We start from the raw sequence: 21839 nt of genomic DNA on the forward strand, positions 1-21839 counted from the left end.
TAGGTTAGGATACTGCACCGTTTCAAAAACACCTGTTGTTTGAAGTCCTGGATTCATTTACTGAAGCTTTCTCGACTTTTACAAAAACTGCCCTTAATTTAGGGGATTCAGCGGATTCTGCTGATGTATGTGTCCCGCCTCTATTCGTTCCAAGCCAGAAGCTGGGCAGGATGTTCGTTGGTTCGTTGGGATAATCTACAAAAAGCGCCCGAATCTGGCCACTAACTCAGGTGCGGGAGAAAATCTGCACAACTAGCCAAATACACAGTTACAGCTGTAGAAAGGGGGCGAGCACAAACGAATACGGGAGCTAGAAGACCTGGCACAAAAGCCTGGGCAGAAAGAACCGCGAGCACCCCGGCTTCCGGGCGCCAGCGGTGTGTGGTTTCCATGGAAACGGCCCTCGAAGGTTCCGCCCTCTCGCCGCCAGAACCAATCAGGGGCAGGGAGGGATCCAGCGCAGGCGTAGAGTGCGTGAGCCTGCCCAGGCACCGCCTCGGGGGTGTGGGAGGAGCTGGGGCGCGCATGCGCCCTCTCCTTCGGCGCACGCGCCCTCCCAGCATTCAGCGGGCGCGCGGGCGGCGGGCGCCTCGGTCCCGGCTGCTGCGGACCCGGAGCGGGCGGAGGCGGCCGGCGGCGGCCGCTGAGGCAGCGCGGAGCGGACCGGGTGGAGGGAGGGGCCGACGGTGCACACCCGCCCGCCATGAAGCCCCCGGCAGGTACCGGCTGCCTCTCGGAGCGGCCCCGCTCAGCGGCCCCGGGCGTCCCCTGCACCCTCGCGCCTGCCGGGGACTCGGGCCTAGGAGCCGAGCCCGGTGGCCCCCGAGGGGCGGAGCCTGGGTGGGGCGAATGGGTCGGCGCCCCCGGACCCCGGCCCCTCGGCGGCGAGTGAAGGACCCCGCGGTCCCAGCGCTTCCTCGTTCGGCCGCTCCGTGTGCGCGGCTTCAGCCGAGCGCGCGTCGGGCCCCGAGGGCGGGCGCCGGGGGACTCCGGGGGACCCCGTGCGTCCCGGGCGGCGTTCGGAGCCGGGGCCGGGGCCGGGCGTTCCAGCGGCGAGGGTCGGGGTGGCTGACGGCGCTTCGCCCGAGAGGGCGGCCCCGGAGGGGCTTCTCGGAGGAGGCGGCCCGAGTGAGCCCGGACCCAGGGGGAGAAGCAGGGGAGAAGCCGCCGGCCTGCGGGCGGCGGGAACTGCGAGGGCAGAGGCGGGGAGGCAGAAGGCACCTGGGAGTCCCTTTTGTTTTAGGGGCCGGGGGCGTCGTGGAAGGGTTTTCGTTACGGGAGCGACGGGATGTGCGTCCTGTGTGCAGAAAGCGCCCGGGTCGCTGTGGGTGCCCCTGAGTTTCTCCTGCTGGCCGCCCCCCCCTTGTCCAGCCGACCGTCGTGCTGATTGCATTAATGACGGTCGTAATTAGAGTTACTCGGGCCTCAGGAGGGCGGGAGTCTTGCCTGTCTTGTTTGGGGCAGGTGGTTCGCCTGGGACCCGGCGCCGCCGCGGATCATCGGTCTGCTCCAGTCTTTCAGGTCCGCGCTCCTCGCGGAGATCTTGCGGGCCATTTTGCGGGCCGCTCTGGGCTGACCGCGCCTCCTGCCTTGTCCGCTTCTGGAGCCCTGGTTTACCACCACGTGTAACACAGACCCACACCCTTGCTCCCTGAGCTGGCGGCAGTCCGTTGGCCAGAACGTCCGCCCTGTCCTGGCTCAAGAGCCCTTCTTTTGCCCACTTGGTGTATGTCGGGGGTCCTCAGCTGGCGTGATTGCGCCAGGCAGGGCACCCTGGGCCGTGTCTGGGGACGACTGCGGGTGCTCCTGACGTGGAGTGGGTGGGCATCAGGCGTGCTGTTCAGTACCCCACAGTGCCCAGGGCGGACCCCCACCCCAGACGGTGACCCAGCCACAGACGTGCATAGTCATTAACAAACCCTGCCCTAGAGACGCCGAGCGCCTGTCCCAGCCAGCAGGGCCTGCAGAGATCCCGTCCGTCTTCGGTGGCGTTCACAAAAAGGCAGGGGGTTTAGGACCACCGGGGCCCTGCTCAACTCCCTGCTGTGCCAGAGGAGAAACGAGGCTCAAGTGGGTGTTTCCCGGAGCAGCTTCTGCTTGCTCTGCATTCCATACTCTGCTGGGGGGTGGGCAGTCACACAAGCCTGTGTCCGTTAGCTCAAGTGATTCAGGGCAGCCGTAGCCATGTGAGACGCCCAGATGCTGCAGGGATGCCATTGGGATATCTGAGAAAGGAACATGGGACGAAGAGTCCACGGCTCGGGGCTCAGGGCAGAGGGGTTAGCCTGTGGGAAGGCCTGGGAGATTCCTTGAAGAAAGAGGGTGTTTCTAGGCACAGGCCAGCTGGCTAGACCTGCTGTGCAGGACCCAGTAGAGTCTGAGTGGTGTAGACCAGGGGCGGTAGAGGGCTTGCTAGTTTAGGCTTGTCGGGTCACATACTCGGCCTCCTGCCACAGCATTTTGACCCTGTGAGCTGTACAAAAACAGGTCGTCTTTTGCTAACCCCTGGTATAGACTTCCAGTAAGGGTCGAAGCGGGGTGGGGCCCTGGAAACGGAGCAGGAAGCTCTGACAACTGGATTCGTGCAGAGGTGGGGGTGCACACGCTCCACTGGTTCACAGGGTTGAAGCCCAGGTCCGACTGTACGGGTTTGAATCCCACCTTTGCCCCTTGCTGGCGTGGGGTCATGGCGTGAGACTTGAATTCTCCAAATTTCAGGACCTCCATCTGTACGGTGGGGGCCACAGAGGACGCAGAACTGCGCATCCGTGAGGGAGTGAAAGTAAAACATCTTTACCCTGAACGCCGCACAGCAGTTTAAGGGACCGTTGTTTTGACAGACCACAGTCTCTCCTCCAAAAAGTCTTGGGTCCAGGGGTGTTTTAAAAATCGGTAATTTCCTTTGTTTGAGGAAAGTAGCATGGTATAAACGTCATGTTACGTCAGGGGATGTCAGGGGCAGCCCCCCGTGATCAATCGAGTTAACTCAGAGGAAGGTGTCTACCGCATACCCACCCCGCCCCGCCGACGTTGGGGCTGGGCCATCATGGGGCGTCCTGGAGCCGAGGGGGTGTTGAGCAGAATCCCCGTCCACCCACCACTCGATGCATAGCTCGCTCTGCAGTCGCAACAAGCTCAAGCGTCCTCCGAGATCACAGCCGAGATCACAGACACAGTTTGTGTCTCCTGGGATGCAAGAGCTTCTGCTTTAAGGGACTGGTCATTCTGCGCGTCCCCCACAAAGCCCTTGCGCGGGGAAACCATGCTTCTGCCCTTGTCCTCCAGCCCCTACTTAGTCGAACCCTAATTCCGCCCTTGAAGCAGACACGTTCAGTGTGGGGCTCTGTCTTCTCTGTCCAGCCTGTGCAGGAGGCGCCCTGGACACAGCGGCCCCGTGCTCCGTGGAGAACTACCTAAGATGGGACCTGAGCGCCCAGCAAATAGGGGAGCTCACCGTGGAGCTCATCGAGCAAACTAAGCGTGTGTATGACCAGGTGGGCGCGCAGAAGTTTGAAGACGTGTCCTACGAGAGTACCCTCAAGGCGCTGGCTGATGTGGAGGTGTCCTACACAGGTAATCCGGGTCAGGAGCCAGGCAGGGGAGCCGACGCACCTCAGGCCTTGGAGCTCCTGGACCCTGGCCATGAGCGAGGCCTCCTTGTCCCCAGGGGGGCGGTGATGGCTGGAGGAGCTGACGGGGTGTGTGTGTGTGTGTGTGTGTGTGGTTAAAGGCACCTGCTGGGCAAGAGGCAGCCCGGCGGGCACTGGTTCCCCCGCATGCCCTGCTGCGCAGCCTGGCGTACTTGGCTGTCCTGGGCTGTGTCATCCGAGGGGCCAGAGCAGGACAGCGTGGCTGACGGCTCACGTGCCAGGAGCCAGCTCACGTGTCAGCCTCGAAATCAGAGCCACTCCTTGCTCCTTTCTGTGTCCGGGGAGACACGGGCTTTCTCTCCGGGCGACTCAGCTTGGCTCCCTTTGCTTTTCTTCTCCCCACTCCGCTTTGGGAAACCTGATGCCACCTGAGAACACCTGGAGCCTGGTGTTGTCACCGCCACTCGACTGGATCCTTCTCTCCTCCTAGGGGTCCGTTGGCCCCCTTGTGAGGGCCGAGGCACTCAGTGAGATCGATGCGGTGTTGCTTCCCCCGGTCCCCTCTGTGGAGGTTGACAGTGTGGGGACAAAGGGCTGAGACGGTCTTAAAGCAGAGAACGCGGAGCTGAGGAAACCTTGCCCCTGGGTCTCTAGCAGAAGTCCTTCTTCAGGGAACCTTTGAGAGTCTCTCCTGGGGCTTCACCCAAAGCCTCCGTGCTGTTGGCCGGGCGCCGTGGGTTTCGTGCTGCCTACAGTGGTGCGCCTTTCCGGAGAGGCTGTCAGCAAATGCGCCAGGCTGATCTCTGCCTGTTGGCCGCACCCCTGCTGGACACCAGCTTCGCTTCCACAGCCTTTCTTTCTGTCTCCCCGCAGTAGCCCAAGGAATTTTATTTTATTTTTAAAGCTTTTATTTATTTGAGAGGCAGGGAGAGAGGGTACACTTGTGCATGTGTGCATGACGGAAGAGGGCAGAGGGAGAAGCAGACTCCCCGCTGAGCAGGGAGCCCGATACGGGCCTCCATCCCAGCACCCTGGGATCATCACCTGAGCTGGCGGCAGACGCTTCACTGACTGAGCCCCTGGCACCCACTCCCCGAGGAATTGTAAAGGGAACTAGAATTGAATCATGGCATTCCCCTCGGCCAGCTGCTCAATGTCCCGCTGCCCTCCGGACAAAGGCCAGAGTCCTTGATGTTGCTTTTGGTGCGACTCAGCTCCTCGGCGTTCGCGTGTGCCCGGCCGCGTGGCCACTTGCGTGCGCTCACACACGCTCGTCTCGCAGCTTCATGCACCCGCTGCTCTGCCGATGTTGGGCTCCTCTGTGATCACAGAGCCCCTTCCTGCGCCCCCTCTGCTCACACCGGCCACTTGCTTTGATCTCACACTACACTGTTCTGTTGTCACAGTGGGTACAGTCACGTGCGCTCGTGAGCCTGTAAATCCCAGAGGGACAGGTGCTGTTTCTGTCCTTTTCACTGTCCTCTCTTAGGCCACGGGAGCGACCAGGTCATGACTTGAATGCAGGACTCTTCAATGCAGAGTGTATGCCTTTACAAACTAAGTGCTCAGTTGGGATCTGATTTTATATGTCACGGAATTTGTTGAAAGCATACATTTCAATGGTTTTTATATTCAGAGTTGTCCAGCCGTCACCAAGTTCTAATTCTAGAATATTGCATGACCTGAAAGCGAGCTCCTGTCCCCATCAGCTGTCATCCACCCCCTCCCCAGCCTCCGGCCCCCATTAGATCCCTGCCCATCTGTGGGAGAGCCTCATCTGGGCGGGTCACACGTGTGGACTCACAGCCGGTGTGGGTTTCCGTGTCTGGTTCTCTCCCTCGGTGTTGTGGGCTCGGGATCCGTCCCCAGGGCTGCGCAGGGGGCGCCTCCCTCCTGCTGGCGGCCGTGTGATGCTCCCGTGCGTGGGGACCGCCTTGTGTGTGTGCGCCCCCCGTCAGCGGACGCGTGGGTTATTCCCGGTCCTGCTGTGAGCGCGTGTGGTTTTCGTGTGACGGCGTGTAGGCACCTAGCGGTGCGTTGCCGGGTCAGGCGGTGACGGTTAAAGCTTACGCTCTCACGGCCGCCCCCGCTTCCTCTATTTAACGAGATGCAAACGTGCTCTGTAAGTGAGAAAGTGGTTGCTGAGTTTAGAATGCTGCCAGCAGCGGCGTGGCTCTTCTTCTGGATCCGGTCATACTTCTCTGTTAGGGCCCTTTCCTTGGAGTTCGGGAGTTGGGTCTTTCCGCCGGACTGAGATCCCTGCGGACGTGGGTGACCGGGCCCCCTGCCCCTTTCTTCCCTTCAGCTCCCAGCCCGGGGCCCGGCGTGGAGGGTGTTTCGCTGAACAGATCGGCGGGCGCGCCTGAGCCGCGTGCCTGATGGGGCCGAGGTCGGTACTGGCCGGTTTCTGCCGGGGCCGGTCTTCACGCCCGTCCTGTTCTCTCCCCGCTTCAGTTCAGAGGAATATCCTGGACTTCCCGCAGCACGTGTCTCCCTCGAAGGACATCCGGACGGCCAGCACAGAGGCGGACAAGAGGCTGTCCGAGTTCGACGTGGAGATGAGCATGAGGCGCGACGTGTACCAGAGGGTCGTCTGGCTGCAGGTGAGGCTGCGGCGAGGTGCCCGGCACGCGCCGGGGAGACAGCGGGCACAGACCTGCGTCTGGATGGGCACTGCTGGGTTGGAGCCTCTGCGGACCTGATCGTGGTGTTCCTCAGGCCTTAGGAGGTGGAGAGTGAGAGGCCCCCGGGGTGGCGGGTGGGGGTCCCTGCGTGACAGTGGAGATGCGCTTCGGGCTGCTGAACCGAGCATTTAAGAATGGCCGAGGCGGTAGGTTCTGTATTGCCTTTGACTGCAGTAGAGAAACTTGAGAGAATGACACAGAAACGCGGAGGAACACAAACAGTAGAGCCTAGAGCGCCAGGGACGTCGTGAGCCTTCCGTGCACGCACCACGTGCTTCCATCATCCTGACCCTGCCGGCTGCTCCGCAGGGCTGGTGTCGGGGTGAGCCTTGGGGGTGCACAGGCGCGCTTCCGTCCGTTCCCTTAGCGCTCGTGTCCGCTCGGTCAGGCGGGCTCGGGCGCAGGCCCGTGTGGGCGTCTGTGGACGTGTGAGCAAGATTCTGTGTAGAGTCATAACGTTGAGACCTTCATAGATGTGCGTGGGGTCGTAAGAGAACTGGGAGCCTGCCTGTGCTTGGCCTGGTTTTCCCAGCATAATGCTTTGCAAACCGGTCACCATCACAGCCAGGGTGGTGGCCTGGAGGTCGCCCTTTGCTCCCATTCACATCCGACCAGTCACCCGTGGGAGGTGCTCCAGGCCGGTGTGTGTTTGGGCTGTTCCCAGGAAGGAGGTGCCCGTGGGCAGGTTTCGTGTGAGCATGAGTCTTTGGGTCTCTGGGATGGACGCCCAGGAGAGCCCTTGTCCAGTCGGGTGGTGGTCGTAGCTTCTGTCCCCAGCAGCCACACCGTCTCGCGTTCTGCGGGGAGGTTTGCACAAGCGCCCTGGTCTCCCGCGCCCTCACTGGCCCCTGGCAGTACGTCCGTGTTCTGTCCCACACGGGACTGTGGTTGTCTTGCTCTAGGAGAAAGTGCAGAAGGACTCGCTGAGGCCAGAGGCCATGCGGTACCTGGAGCGACTGATCAAGCTGGGCAGGAGGAACGGGCTGCACCTGCCCGAGGAGACTCAGCAGGTGAGTGCCGGCCCGCAGGGGTGGGCGGGGGCCCTGGCTGCGAGTGGCCTTCGAGGGCCCAGCCTTCGGCTAGGTGCCCACCTCTGCTGCCTGAGTTCTGGGAGGGGGGATCTGTGTGGAGCAGCTCTACCTTTGCACCCACCCTGCTCCGTGTTTTTCCGGGTCACGGTGTGGCTTTCCCGAGAGCGTGGCACTCCCTCGGCCACGGAGAGCGGGCACGGTGCAGGGGGCACAGCTCCCCTGCTCCTCTCCGTGACTCGGGCGCCGTGGCATTGAGGAGGAGCTCGCGCCGGCGGGGCCTCCTGTTCTCCGAGCTCTGCCGCAGCAGCACGGCTTCCCCTGATGCCACTAGTGGCTCCCTGGGACAGCAGCTGGGTGTCCCGCGGGCAGCTCGTGTTGGACACCATCTACCTGGCAGTAGTGTCAGGTCCCACAGCCTCAGGGCTTGGCCCCTCGAGATGGCGCCGACATGACACTGCGGTCCCAAATCCGGGCTGTTCTCTCTATTTCTGAACGACCGCCGTATGGTTCAGAGGTTCCCGCCGCATTTTCCCCGCGTTCACGTCGCTTGCAGAGCAGCTCACGCAACCCAGGAGACGCTTGCTCACTGTTACTTACGTAATGGGTCTAACGTGGCGTAGCAAGGCGGGGGGAGAGGCACGGAGCTCTGCCCTCCCTGTGCGCCCTGCCGGAAGCCTGTCCTTTGGGAGTTCTGTGGGGGCCTTGTTGCGTGGGCGTGACTGATGGCACCGTCGGTGACTGCCGGACCCTGCAAGCGGTGCCCTCTGCGCCCAGCGCAGGCAGGAGGCACCTCACCGTTCCGTCCTTGGGGGCCGTCCTCGGGGGCGTCCCACAGTTGTCTTGTTAACGTGCCCTGAGTGCAGTCGGAATGGGCTGGGGATAAGGAGCACGATGGTCCACACTCCTGTCGCTTGGGCAATTTATTATCATGTCTTGTTCCCACAGGAGAAACTCCACGGCTTTTAGGAGCTGTGCGCCAGGAATGACAGCATCGCCTGTCATAAGCCCGGCCTCACAGGGGCGTCTCCTGCACGCTGGCCTGGACCAGCGGGCAAGCAGGGCCGTGCCTGCCCCGTCCTGCGGTTAATCACGGAGGATCTCTGTGTGCCCCACTCCCTCCCCGCTTTCTCCGGGCACCGGGCAGCCACATGAGGGAGACGGCTGGGCCACGGGCTCTGGGCTGGCTGGTCTGCAGACACGAGGTGCCCTTGGGTGGCCACCCCTTGGAGAAGACAGTTCTCCAGGGTCAGTGAGCCCCCCAGGGGGGAAAGCAGCAGGACACAGGAAGTGGAAGACGCAGTTAATGCCGACACTAGGTCTGCACCCAGAGCTTAGCGAGCGTCCCCCTTGTCATTTAGAAGGACGGTTTTCCGATTAGTCCAGCACATCTGCCTTGTGGTTGCAGAAACCAGGGCTCTGAGAGATGAGGCGCGTGTGTTGTTAAAACCAACAGCAGGGAGGGGCTCCGGCTGACGTGTGTGGTGCAGTGTGCGACTCCTGGTCTTGGGGTCGTGGGATCGAGCCCCACGTTGGGTGTAGAGATTATATAAGAATGGACACGTATTTAACGTGGTTTTTTTTTTTTATTACTATATATCGTTGGGGCAGAGAGTTTGTGTGCGCGTAAAGCAGGGCGGTGCAGGGAGAGAGAATCTCAAGCAGACCCCCTGCTGAGTGGGGAGCCCGATGTGGGGCTTGATCCCTGGACCTTGAGGTCACGACCTGCATCGAAACCAGGAGTTGGACACCGGAGCCACCCAGGCACCCCCGTAAGAATTAAGAAACTCAAAAGCAAAAACACAAAAAGCAGGACCAGTGGGACGTCAGATTCCACGGCAGGAGTCGGCCCAGAGCCCGGCGCGGCACCCACTCCAGTGGCTGCCAATGCCACAGTCCGCCAGAGCGGCAGACGCACAGCTGTCGTTTTCATTTGTATAAAGCCAACTCCGCACCTAACTCAGGGCTTGAACTCGCGACCCCAACCCAGAGTCACGTGCTGCCCTGAGCCGGCCGGGGGCCCCACGGTTCCTGAAGCTCCGAACTCTTCAGGGTTGTTTAAAGTCTGGCGTGTGTGCACAGGCGGGCGGTGGGCTGCACAGACGGTGACGTGAGAGCCCCCGTGCCGAATGGGACACAGGGAGCCCGGCGTGGAGCCGGGGCAGCGGGCTGCGTGGGGACCCCGGAGGGCACCCCGGAGGGTGTCTCCCTGCCGCGTCTCAGAGCAGTAACTGGCACGGCTGCCGCGGCGGGGGTGGGCAGGGAGGGCGGTGCCCGGCGCAGGGTTGTGGCTGGCGAGGCCCAGTCTGCCTGTGTGGGCTGATTCCGGCCAGGGTCTTACCTGAGGAGCCCCGCGTTCCCCGTGAACCCGCCCCCGCCCGTCCCCTGCTGGCGCAGAGCAGCTGTTGTCCCGCCGAGGGGTGGGCTCTGCTCTAGGCTGCCCTGGAGGGGACAACGGCTGACCTTGGGGCCCCATCAGTAGTTCCCACGTTGAGGCCTAGCCCTGCTGCTCTGTCAGAATGTCCGAAAGCCTCGGCTGTGGACTGGAAGGCGGTAGGGTCCAGAGCGCTCTTGGTGGGGGATGCGTCACAGATAGGGACGCTAGCCTGAGGTCCCCGGGGTCGCCAGGGCCGCTCAGGGTGGAGGCCGCTGTCTGTGCTGTCGGCACCGTGCCGACAGGTGTTAGAACCGGACGTCTGTGTCTCCCCGTCCCCTCTTCCCGCCTCGCCTGTGTCTTCTGCGGTGTGGGGCCCCGCGGCGGTGCTCCCCTCACAGCTGTGCTCCTCCCTGCAGAAAATCAAGAGCATCAAGAAGAAGCTGAGTCTCCTGTGCATCGACTTCAACAAGAACCTGAACGAGGACACGACCTTCCTGCCACTCACGCGCGAGGAGCTGGGTACTGGTGGGGGGGGCAGGGGGGCGGGGGGCTGACTCGAGGTCTCAGGACCCTCACGGGCTGCGGCCACCACCCGCAGGCTTCCGAAGTGCGGGGGCATTTGTGTCCCACCGCCCTGGGCGAGGGGGTTTCTTCACTGGGAGCAGTCCGCGCTTTGGAATCTGCGTTTCTGGATCCTTCCTCGAGCAGTGCCGGGGTGCGCTGGGTTAGGCGGCTGAGCCGGCCAGGTTTCCCCTTCGGGACCCGCGCCCCGCCTGCTGGTCCTGTCTCCGTCTCGTGAGAGGATCGGACCGACCGAACCCGGCTGATGGTCGTTCCCGAACCCGGCTGTCGGCGGGAATCCCCGAAGGTTGGGGCCGAGACGTCGCTTCTGGTTTTTACTCTCTCCTTCGCGTGGCCCAGCTGTTTCGTCTGGAAAGACTCCATACTGTGGGAAGCCCCGTGTCCTCGGCTGTGCCCGCCGCACTGCCGGGGTGCTGTCTGTCCCTCGCGAGGACGGTGCCACGCCTGCGTTATTCCCGCGGTGGGAGAGTCGTCCGTGGGCCTGCGGGCCTTCCCCAGGGGCACGCCTCGCGCTGGGGAGGGCGGCCAGGCGCGGAGCAGCCGCGTCAGAGGGAACACGGCCCACGGCCCCTGCCGCGCCGTCGAGGACACTGCCCGTGCGCCTCTCCCCTGCCGGGCCCGCTCCTGGAGCCCCCGTCACATGGAGTTGCGCGACTCTTTGGGCTCCTGTCCTGACGATCCGCCCTTCAGCCATTCACGGAAGCGTCACCTCCCCTGATGTGGACGCTTCCAAAAAGCTCAGGCCAGCGGTCGTGCTGCTGCCTGTGTGAGCCCCGCCAGTCCCGTGTCAGGCGCTGGGGTGTCGTGGCTGTGACCTTGCGGCTGCCTGGCGGGTGGCCGTGCCGGGTCTCGCGGCCAGGCCCCCCGCCCCTGGAGGCCTCCGAGGGCAGCTTGCTTGCCGAGGGCCACGCCGTGGCGGGTGTTCCTGAACGGGGTATGCACTTTGCTGCCCTTTGTTCTGGTTCATTCCCTTCCCTGCCTGGGCGTTGGGCGGCAAGTCCCCCCACATGGCTCCCGTGTAAGGACAGGCGGCCAGTCAGGCGTCCTGGCCAGAGGAGGGTCCCGGGTCTCGAGCTCAGCAGACGCGTTTGCTTGCCCACCTCCTCGCGTGGGTCGGCTCTTCCGCCCATTCATCTGGCCCGAGGGGCCTCGCCTTCTCAGCCTGGCTTCGCGTGGGGGCAGCTGGCCGCCCCAGCCTCGGGGAGCAGGACCAGCTGGCCTTGGAGGGCGGGGTGGTGACCACAGCCAGGGTGCCCTGGCCAGCCTGCCGCGGGTCATGCTCCGCAAGCGTGGGGCGCGTGTGGATTTTCCTCAGCTTGCCGGAGGGAGAGGTGGTGTCTGCTTACAGCTCAGACAGCGGGTCTCTCTCTGTCCCTCTCCCTGCACCCCGAGGCTCAGGCGCTCGGTGAGGGGCTTCTCTGCCCGGGGCCTCCCTGGAGGTGCAGCTGCTCCCCCGTCAGCGGCTCCCCCGGGGGGCCCTGGGCTGCGGTTCCTCACTGACCCCGCTGGGTGAGGCTCCCGCCACCACTTTTCTGACCCTGTCATTCCTCATGCGTTCGTGTGCGGGTCTCTCGGGTCAGAACCGCCCAGCACCCCTCAGGAGTGGGTTTATCTGCGGCATCGGTGTGGACGGAGGACGGTGGTTACGCCGGGGGCTGTGGGCCGCTGCTGTCCCTGTTCGGGTGCTCAGCTCGTCCCACTTCTACCTCGGGCCTCTGCAGCGTGAAGTGTCCCTGTTACCCCGCGAGCGCCTCCCTGGGACGTGGGGCCCGTCTTGTCCTCGCCCGGCCCGTCTGCTCTTGAGAAACGGTGGTGCGGCTGCCGGGCGTGCCGGTGCTGCCGCGGGCTTGTTCCCAGGCCCCGTCGCAGAGTCAGGAAATGGGTGTCTGTGCACACGCACACACGCACACGCATGTGCACACGCGCAGCGGGCCTGAGCCTCTGCCCGGCACTGCCCACCCTGCCGCACGGCGTCCCTCCCCCGCTGGACTGAGGGCAGGGCCCCGAGTGAGCTGCCCTTGGAAGGTGCTGTGGGCCGGGTGGGAGCCGGTGGCCCCTGGAGATTCTCCGTCTGCAGTGACGCGCCCGGATCTGTCTCCGGGGGATGGTTCCAGGGCAGGGTGCTGGGTGGGGGCCATGGCAGAAGTGCGGCCATCCTGAGGCCGAGGCTGCACGCGTCCTCTGCTGGTGGTGCTGTTGGAGGAGGGCTGAGGGGAGGGGCTGCGGTTCCTGGAAGCCCCGCGTCAGGGGTTGAGCTGTGGGAGCTTTTCCTCCCTGGGAGCCCTGGTGGGAAGGGTGGCAGCTCCCCATCCTCCCGGAGGGGCCCAGGGCAGGTTGGGGAGGCCGGGCCTGGCGTCCTGTTCCCGCAGGCTCCCAGCCCTGACCTCTCGCGTGGAGGGGAAGCCCGCCATCCCGCCCCCACCGCCCGGGCCCGGCAGCGTCTCGGGCCTGTGGCAGCGACGGTTTCCTGTTCCCGCAGGAGGCCTGCCGGAGGACTTTTTGAACTCTCTGGAGAAGGTCGGGGATGACAAGCTGAAAGTCACCCTCAAGTACCCACATTACTTTCCTCTCCTGAAGAAGTGCCACGTGCCCGAGACCAGGAGGAAGGTGGAGGAGGCCTTCAACTGTCGCTGCAAGCAGGTGGGAGGGTGGTGCCCGGAGGTCACGGGCCTGTCCTGTCTGCGCACTGCCCGCTGGGCTCGGGGGTCGGCAAGCCCCGGGCGAGCTCCATGCCGGGGCTGGCTGTGGGCCCAGGCCACAGCTCAGGGTCTGATCTCTTCCCCAACCCAGTCCCGTGTCTGTGTGACCGTCCACTGCTCCCACGCCGTAGCTTTGGTCATCTCCCTCCACCGGTGGCGTTGTGGGGCTTGAGCGGGCTCTGGAGACGTGCCCACCGCTTTTCTGTGTCTTGTGTGGCGGCCTGGGCCCTCTAACTACGGCCGGGGGCGCTTCTCCAGTGCACAGACCTCCGTTCCCACATAGACACTGTGTGTGTGTCCGCGCCGTGGGGTGCCTCGCTTCTCCTGTTCAGTGTCTCCGGCAGACGGGGCTGAGCGCCCACGCACGGTGCCCCTGAGGCTCCCCTGGCCCGCGTCACTCTCCACTCGCGGCCTTCGAACCCCTCACAGTTACACCCTTTCTGGGTCCAAAAGGGACCCGAGGGCTTCCGGAGACGTGTGCGTTACGGGCAGACCCAGGGCAGTCACAGCCAGTTCGTCTGTGGGAAGGGGGTGGGAAGTGAGCTGCAGCTGGCTGGGTCCGGCGTTCTAGAACCGTGCTGGCCGTGGGGCTCAAGTCGGAGAGGGTGGGCCGGGCGCCCACCGAGCGGTTGCTGGTTCCTTCCAGGAGAACTGTGCCATCCTCAGAGAGCTGGTGACCCTTCGGGCCCAGAAGTCCAGCCTGCTGGGGTTCAGCACACACGCCGACTATGTCCTGGAGATGAACATGGCTAAGAACAGCCAGGTGGTGGCCACTTTCCTAGGTAACCCCGTGCCGCCCCCAGCTTCCCGCCATGCGTTCCCGGAGTGGGGCTCGGGGTATTCTTGGCTGCATGTGACGAGGCTTCTGAGAGCCCCGTTGTGTCCACTCTGTGGGGGGTCCTGACACCTCCCTGATCCCGGTTCAGCCTCGAGGGGCTCGAACCGGATGGCTGAGTGTAGGGTTCTGGGGTGAGCCTGCGTCCACTCCTGCTCTTCTGCCTCCTGGTGTGAGCTCTGGGCAGGTGTCCGCAGTGTTGCTGTCCTTTCCTGCCCGGGGTAGGGGACTGAGCTGAGGCGTCTGCCGCGCCCCGGCACCCCCCACCCTCTCCCTGCACCCGCCCCCATCCCCAGCTGCTGCGGGGTGATGGGGATGTCGGTCTGGGTCGTTCCAGCAGCCAGGCCTTCCAGGCGGGGTGCGGGGGCCCAAGGCTGTGAGGCCGTCGTGCTGCAGACGGGGGCTGGTGGGAGAGGTGCCGCAGGGAGGTGCCTAGCCTTCCCCTCTGCCCTGCCCAGATGAGTTGGCCCAGAAGCTGAAGCCCCTCGGGGAGCAGGAGCGGGCCGTGATCCTGGAGCTGAAGAAGGCCGAGTGCGAGAGGCGGGGCCTGGACTTCGACGGGCGCATCAACGCCTGGGACATGCGCTACTACATGAACCAGGTGGAGGAGACGCGCTACAGCGTGGATCAGAACCTGCTCAAGGAGTACTTCCCCATGCACGTGGTCACCGAGGGCCTGCTCGGCATCTACCAGGAGCTGCTGGGCCTCACCTTCCACCTGGAGGAGAGCGCCGTCGTGTGGCACGAAGACGTGAAGCTGTACTCCGTGCGGGACTCGGCCTCCGGGAGGCTCATCGGCAAGTTCTACCTCGACCTCTACCCAAGGTGCGTGTGAGCCGGGCGGCGGGCCTCTGCGCCTCGCGTACCCGTCTGTGAAACGGGTTGGGCTGCCGCAGCGCAGACTCAGGCGAGGGGCTGGGGGTGCTCGCCGTCTGGGGAGGATGGTGCCTGGGAGGTTCCGGCCGAGGGGGTCAGAGGAGTGTGGGGCAGGCCCCCGGCTCCCGGGCACTTGCTCCCGAGAAGCAGGTTCGATCCACTCCGTGTGTCCAGCCGCCTTGGCTGCCGGATGGTCGAAGGGGTGCAGAATCGGGCTGGCGGAGCTGGGACTCTCTTGGGGTCGGGAGCCCTGTGGGCCGGGCAGCGCATGGAGCAGATCCCGGCCCGGCCCAACCCTGCCTCCGTCCCCAGGGAGGGGAAGTACGGGCACGCGGCCTGCTTCGGCCTGCAGCCAGGCTGCCTGCGGCATGACGGGAGCCGCCAGATCGCCATCGCGGCCATGGTGGCCAACTTCACCAAGCCCACCCCGGACGCGCCCTCGCTGCTGCAGCACGACGAGGTGGAGACCTACTTCCACGAGTTCGGGCACGTGATGCACCAGCTGTGCTCTCAGGTGGGTGTGGCGCTTTGGGCGGGCGATGCTGGCGGCTGCGTCTGGAGGCGGCCTCCACGCTGCACGGAGCACACCACCGGGGTCACCATGGCCATGGTGGTGCTGTCCTGTGCCAGCTGCCGTCGCTGAGCCCTGCGGACGGCTGGCTTGCGGATGGAAGTGCGTCCCTGGGGGGCTGGGGGTGGGGGTGGGGGTCTGCGGTCAGGGCGTCGGCTGCACCAGGCCCTTCCGAGGCTGTTCCTGACATGGAGCCCCCGGTCTCCTCACGTCCTTACATGGCCGTCCCTTGGTGTGTCTGTGTCCCCCCTCCTCTCATGAGGACGCTGGCCGTTGCATTAGGGCCGCACCAGGGAGCGCCCTTTAAGTTGGATGTTTCAGCGACGATCAGCTCACAGTTACGCGGCCGTCACAGCTGTCCCAGCGTTGGGGAACGTCTCCGTGACTGGAAGGAGCCTCAAACCTCTTAGTTGTCCCCATGCCCCCACGAGTCCCCTTCCCGTCCGTGGAGGGGCCTGGCCTGGGGTGTCGCACCCGTGGACTCCTACCCCGTGTGGCCTCCTGTGTCTGGTTCCCTCCCTGCACATCATGACCTCAGGGTCTGTCCATGGGGCGGCGTGTGGGGCCTCGCTCCTGCCAGGCCAAGGCCTGTGCGCACATGGGGGATGCACTGAGAAGCGCGTTTTGAGCAGAAGATTTGACCTTCGTGTGCAGTGCCCCGCCTGCTTCCTGCATGGATGCACTCAGTGTGTCTTGTTGGAGGGTCACGTTCTCCTGATTTTCGGAAAGTTGTGGCTTCAGCTCTTCCCCCTCGTACCTCGTCTGCCGTGCCAGCTGTTGTCTGCGGGGTGAGGGTTGGTGCTCGGCGGCCAGCGGCTCCTCAGGGCGGGACCGTGGCTGTGCAGCCCTGTGGACCGTGTGCCCTGGCTGCGGCTCCTGTTCGAGCTCCCCTCGGCTCTCCCTGCCCGGCGCTGGAGGCTCACGGGCTTGTCCCCCTTCTGCAGTGAGTCGCATGGCTCCCTGTTTCCTTCAGGCCTTTCCAGATGCACAGTCAGAGATTCGCAGCTCTTCTTTTATTTTTATTTATTTTATTTTTTTTAAAGACTTTACTTATTTGACAGAGAGATCACAAGTAGGCAGAGAGGCAGAGAGAGGGGGAAGCAGGCTCCCCGCCGAGCAGGGAGCCTGATGCGAGGCTCGATCCCAGGACCCTGAGATCATGATCCAAGCTGAAGGCAGAAGCTTTAGCCCACGGAGCCACCCGGGCGCCCCAGTATTCGCAGTTCTGTGAAGTGGCTGCGAGCACAGAGTTTGTGGATCCTGAAGCAGGGCTCCTGCGGGAGCGCAAGGTTAGGTCCCCGTGTCGTGTGTCTGATACGTCCTGCTGGCTCGTTGCGCTGAACTCCAGCCCTCCGCGCCGTAGCCATGCATCCGACTGTGCTGTGCTGCATCACGGCCGTCGTGTTCTCGGGAAAGCTGGAGGGCGCGTCAGCGTGGCAGTGGGGGTCCGTTCTATTTACTCATTTCTGAAGATCTTGTTTACTTGAGAGAGGCAGAGCGCACACAGGAGTGGGGACAGAGCAGGGAGAAGCAGGCTCCCTTCCGACGCGGGCTCCATCCCAGGTCGCTGAGATCATGACCGCCAAAGGCGGGTGCTTCACTGTTGGGCCCCAGGTGGCCCTGTGGGGATCCATTTAAACAGCCCAATCGCCTACCGGAAAAACACAGACGGCGGGACCTGTCAGCAGAGCGTGGAAAGACCCGGTTAGAGCCAGAGCTGAAGCCCAGCGGCAGAGGGTTAAATGACCGCCGAGGGCCGCAGGTGTTGTTTTTGGGGTTAGAAATTGTAGCAGCTAGCGAGAGTCACAAGTAGGGTCTGTGGGTAGCGAGGCCCAGCGCGCCTGCTCTCCCAGTTCCCTGCCTCCCTCTGGGCCCTGAAGGGACTGGCCCAAGGCCGGGGCCGCTCCTTTGGCTTAGTGGCTGCCAGAGCGGATTCTCGCAGCACTCGAGGGAAATTTCTGACGTGAAAGCAGAGTCAGCACATCGTGCCTCCGACGCGGCCGTGCAGCTCCATCACCTCCAGGCCCGTGCCTTTTGGGGTCTGGGACTTTTTTCGGGAGGGTCTAGGGCTTTTTGGGAACGTTGGCTTTGTGGATGGACGAAGGGGACGTAGGTGGCCAGGGGTGGCTGTGCTCCCCGTCCCCGTGTGTCCTGGGCCGGGACGGCGGTCACCCCCGGAGCCTCTCCTGTCCCGTCCCCAGGCGTCGGGGCCTCGGGCACTCGGGCAGCCTGCTGTCTGCCGGCCCAGCTGTGCCCGTCCGGAGAGCGCTGTGTGCCCGGGCAAGTCCGGCGGCTAGGAGCCGGCCCGGCAGGGTCCAGCCCTCCCTGCAGCGCTGCCCCCCCACAGGCGGAGTTCGCCATGTTTAGTGGGACGCACGTGGAGCGGGACTTCGTGGAGGCCCCTTCGCAGATGCTGGAGAACTGGGTGTGGGAGAAGGAGCCGCTGCTCCGGATGTCCCAGCACTACAAGACCGGCGGCGCCATCCCCCAGGAGCTGCTGGAGAAGCTCATCAAGTCCCGGCAGGCCAACACAGGTGCCCGCGGGAGCCGCCCTTCGGCCCGGGGGCAGCCGGGAGGCCTTGGCGCTGAGGCTGGGGAGGCGGGGAGCCTGGTGCCTGCCTTCACGGGGTTCTGCGCTGCTGGTGTGGGAGCTCAGGGCCGGCCTCCCTGTCTCCTTCACCCCGTCAGGTCTCTTCAACCTGCGCCAGATCGTCCTGGCCAAGGTGGACCAGGCCCTGCACACCCAGACCGCCGCAGACCCCGCGGAGGAGTACGCCCGCCTCTGTCGGGAGATCCTTGGGGTCCCAGCCACGCCAGGTAGCTGCCCGCGCCTTGCGCCCGCCGTTCTGGACGGGGTCAGGGTCGTGGCCATTCGTGGAGTCAGAAGGATCTAGTCAGGCCCGTTTATAGATGGCAGCGGAGGCCTGGGAGGAAGCGGACGGCCTCTGGCCCCCTCGCTCTGTGCTCCTGGGCCTGCCAGCGTGTGGCGGGCCGCGGGTGGGTGTGAGCGCTCCGTCCTTCCTCGCCGTCTGTCCTGGCGCCCGGGCTGGGCGCTGCTGCTCTCGCCGCCGGCCGCGGAGCTCCCGCACCCTGTGCCTCCCACGCCCTGCTCCGGAACAGGCCTGGCAGCGCTGCAGAGACCGGGGGATCATTGCCCTGGTCGGAGAGAGTAGGTCAGGCCATGCTGTCTGTCCTGGTGCGTCACGTACGCGCTTGGATTAGCACGTGTGAGAGGAATTGGGATTCTAGCGTGGGTGTTGCGGCTGTTTTATTCTATGAGCACTTTAACGTCCCTTTCAAAAAGCTCAGCAGCGTGTACTCTGCTGCACGGGCCTGTCTTGATTTATCTTCTGTGTAAACTCTTACGTGGTAGCAGAGAGCGGGCAAAGCTATGTTTCTAGAAAGCTCCTGCTTTCTACAAGTGTCGGGGCAGTTCGTCTCCTCCTGGGTGTGTGTGGGTCACCTCTGGCCGGGCTGGTTGGAGGCCCCCTTCTCCTGGCAAGGGGCCCTGAGGGGGCGGAGGATAGACGGGCCGCGGTGAGAGCTATACCCCGTCTGTCCCAGGGACCAACATGCCTGCAACCTTCGGCCACCTGGCAGGCGGCTATGATGCCCAGTACTACGGCTACCTGTGGAGCGAGGTGTACTCCATGGACATGTTCCACACGCGGTTCAAGCAGGAGGGCGTCCTCAACAGCAAGGTGAGGTCCGGCCGCACCGTGGGACGGGGCCTGTCTGCGGACGGAGCAGGGGGCCTCTCGGCGCTGTCCCGGCTGCGTGGGACCGGGCGGGGGGCCTGAGGCACCTGCTGGTCTTTGCGAGGTGCTGGAGATGGGCCCTCCCTCCTCTCCGAGGTTCGCCACCCCGGACCCTCCTGGGGCCGGGGGCTTAGCCGGCTTTCCAGGCCTGTGTTCTGTCACCACAGAAGCTCGGCTCGGCCAGGGCTTCAGTCTGTGATGTGAAGGGCCTTGAGGAGTTGGGAGTGGATGGGTTCCCGCACACGCGTGCTTGTGTGCATACCGTGCACACAGTTGTGGACATGCGTGTGCTTGCGCACACATGTTCTCTCTGACGCTGACACAGGCACCCCCGAGCCCACTCGTGGCGGGAGCGGGGGTGCTCGAGGGCTGCTGCCCGAGGACTGACGCCCCCACCCTTGTCCCTAGCAGGTCGGCATGGATTACAGAAGCTGCATCCTGCGGCCCGGCGGCTCCCAGGACGCTAGCATCATGCTGAAGCTCTTCCTGGGCCGAGACCCCAAGCAGGATGCCTTCCTCCTGAGCAAAGGGCTGCAGGTGGACAGCAGCGAGCCGCCGGCCTGCTGACGCCCCAGGCGCTGCCGGCCCCGGCCCCGGGCTCAGCGCCCCGCCCCCGGCTCCTGCCGTCCTGTTGCCTTAGCTCCCGGACGGGGCACGGGGTGGCCCGCAGCTCCGGGTGGGGGGTCGGGACAGGGTGAGCAGATGGGGTGTTAGTCCTCCCTGTCCGTTCCTCCTGGCTGGTCTCCACAGGCCACGCCCCCTTGGCGGCCGGCCTGGGCTGATGGGCTCTTACCCTCGAGAGGCCTGGCGAGCTCGCGTCCCGGCAAGCCCGCCAGTTCGTGGCACTGATCCGTCCCTCTCTCGGGAAGTGTTGTGAGTGGAAAGATGGTGGTTCTTGAAATGCAGCCATTAAAAAACAAAAAAAAAACAAAAAAAAAGGAAAGAGAAGAGACTGTTGGGCTGGTCTCTGACTCTTGTTCCTTCTGCCCTGTCGGTGGTCGCACGGGGGTGACGTGCCGGTGCGCTCGGTACACCCTGGACTTCTTGGCAACAGCCTCAGGCTGGGGACACGGACCGTCGACGGCGGCTCTGTGCTGGCGTGGCCTGGGTGGGACAGGTCGGGGTCCCTGGGGGCCAGCTGAGCTGCCAGACTGCGCACAGGGGTGGGGGTGCCGGTGGGAGCCGCAGGACGGGCGTGTGGTGCCGCTTACCAGCAGGGACCTGTGTCCTGCCCTCCTCCCTGCTCCTGCACAGCCCCGGCCCCTGTCGGACCAGGCTCAGCTGTTCTGGAAGCGGGGAGGCCACAACCGCCTGCCTGTGCCCCAGCAGCTGGGATGGCGGGCGCAGGCCGCAAGCGGCCGCCCGCCCTCGGGCCCGCTGGGCACAGCTCCTGTCTCGGCCCCTCGGCCAGACCTAGGGCTTTGTGATTTGACGGGTTCTGATTAATGGGCGCAGCTGCGGGGTGCCAGGCCGTGACCTTTCTGGGCCATGTGACCTTGAAGACTAAGGCACATGTGGTCCTTTTGGCTCAGCTCCCTCTGGCTGCGAGCAGCACAGCCAAGTCCGGGCTTGGGGGACGCACGGCTTTCCTGGGTGTCCTGGTAATTCTTCGGAACGCCTCGGGATATTTCTGGCAGCAGTGGTGGCTCGAAGGGGTTCTTGAGCAGGACGGGTCGGTCTCTCCCCTTTCTTTGGTCTGGGCCATCCCATGTGTTCTCTGTTTCTTGGTCTTTGTGCTCCTTGGGAGCCCTGCCCCCTGCCCTGGAACTGTCCCCACCAGTCCTGTGTCTTCCCCCGCTCGGAGGGACCGATCCGTGGTCCGTGGAGTGAGCGGCTACGGGGCTCCCTGTCCTCCTCCCTGAGGCAGGCGGCCTCGCCTGTCAGGCTGGCCCCTCGGCGGGAGGTCTGCCCCCTCGTCTGCCGGGCTCGCCAGCTCCGGGCTCGTTGGCTGCGGTGGCTGCCCATAGGCAGGCCTGGCTCCCTCCTGCTCCCGCCTCTGTGTCTGAGGGGGCGGGGCGGGGCCCAGAGCCAGTGCGCCCCCGGTGGGGGGGATGGCGCTGGCCCTTCAAGGCAGCTGTTGCGTATACTTCAACCACTGGGGTTCTAGAAGGAGCAGAGACAACCAGCAGGGGCCACACCTGGGCCTCCCTCAGGGGCCTCTGTCCAGCGGTGGTCATGTCAAGGGGCTGGGGCTCTCCTGGCCTCTCCCTGTGCCGAGCCCCCAGAAAGCCAGGATCTGGTGCTTGTGCGAAGTCCGGGTGTGGTGCTGGCATCCCCAGCGGTGCACCGGGCCGTGGGGGGCTGGGGACGGGTAGGGAGCCACAGGCCTCCCGTGTCCCCAAGTGGGCAGGTGGGCTTCGGAAGATGGGGATTGCCGTGCAAGGCCTGCTTAGCACCCCTGGACCGCCTTGCTGAGGGCTGTGGGGCTCAGGGGTCTGTGGCCTGCAACACAGGCCACGCACCTGCTCTCAGGTTTGGTTGAGGATGGTCTGGAGAGCTGTTGGATCTTGGCTGGTGGCCTCGAGCAGCTTCACCCTGGAGGAGCTGATGGGCTGTTGTGTGACTCCTTCTCTCGGGGCTGTCACAGCTGGCGCATCTCAGGACTGGGCCAGTGTCCCCTGCTTCCTGGGCAACCCCCCCAACAGCCTGGCAGGACCGGGCCTGCTGCGGCCTAGTGGGGTGCACGACTTTCTCATTCTGGGAAGTCCCACGTGGATCCTGCATCGAGTCTCAGGCTTGGCTTGGGGGGTAGTGGGGCCCCGGGGGGACTTCCAGCCCAGGTTAGGTGGGAGCCCGTGTGACGCAGGACACCGAGCTAATCTTGGCCGTGTGCGGGGCG

At 64.5% G+C, this 21839-nt stretch overlaps 1 protein-coding gene across 2 annotated transcripts; it reads left to right on the top strand.

The window, feature by feature from the left end:
- The first annotated feature begins 533 nt into the window (after positions 1-533).
- THOP1 (thimet oligopeptidase 1) lies at positions 534-19938 on the top strand. Of its 2 annotated transcripts, none has more exons than XM_082736177.1 (13): positions 534-719; positions 3361-3573; positions 6045-6193; positions 7177-7284; positions 10096-10198; positions 12741-12901; positions 13607-13742; positions 14254-14620; positions 14984-15185; positions 17590-17776; positions 17931-18059; positions 18807-18943; positions 19409-19938. In XM_082736177.1, the coding sequence occupies exons 1-13, from the start codon at positions 704-706 to the stop codon at positions 19565-19567; spliced, it is 2067 nt and encodes a 688-aa protein (XP_082592303.1). In that variant the 5' UTR covers positions 534-703; the 3' UTR covers positions 19568-19938. The 2 variants fall into 2 exon arrangements, with proteins under 2 accessions (XP_082592303.1, XP_082592304.1); XM_082736178.1 differs by having other exon boundaries at positions 548-719; positions 19412-19938.
- The last annotated feature ends 1901 nt before the right edge of the window (positions 19939-21839 follow it).

The sequence above is a fragment of the Mustela nivalis genome (assembly GCF_964662115.1).
Source record: "Mustela nivalis genome assembly, chromosome: 1".
NCBI classification, from domain to species: domain Eukaryota; kingdom Metazoa; phylum Chordata; class Mammalia; order Carnivora; family Mustelidae; genus Mustela; species Mustela nivalis.

What these genes read in the sequence shown, in the direction of transcription:
- THOP1 (XM_082736177.1), top strand. An exon ending in TGCCCGAGGAGACTCAGCAG is followed by an intron (nt 7,285 to 10,095) that starts GTGAGTGCCGGC and finishes TCCTCCCTGCAG; the next exon opens with AAAATCAAGAGCATCAAGAA. An exon ending in GGTGGTGGCCACTTTCCTAG is followed by an intron (nt 13,743 to 14,253) that starts GTAACCCCGTGC and finishes TGCCCTGCCCAG; the next exon opens with ATGAGTTGGCCCAGAAGCTG.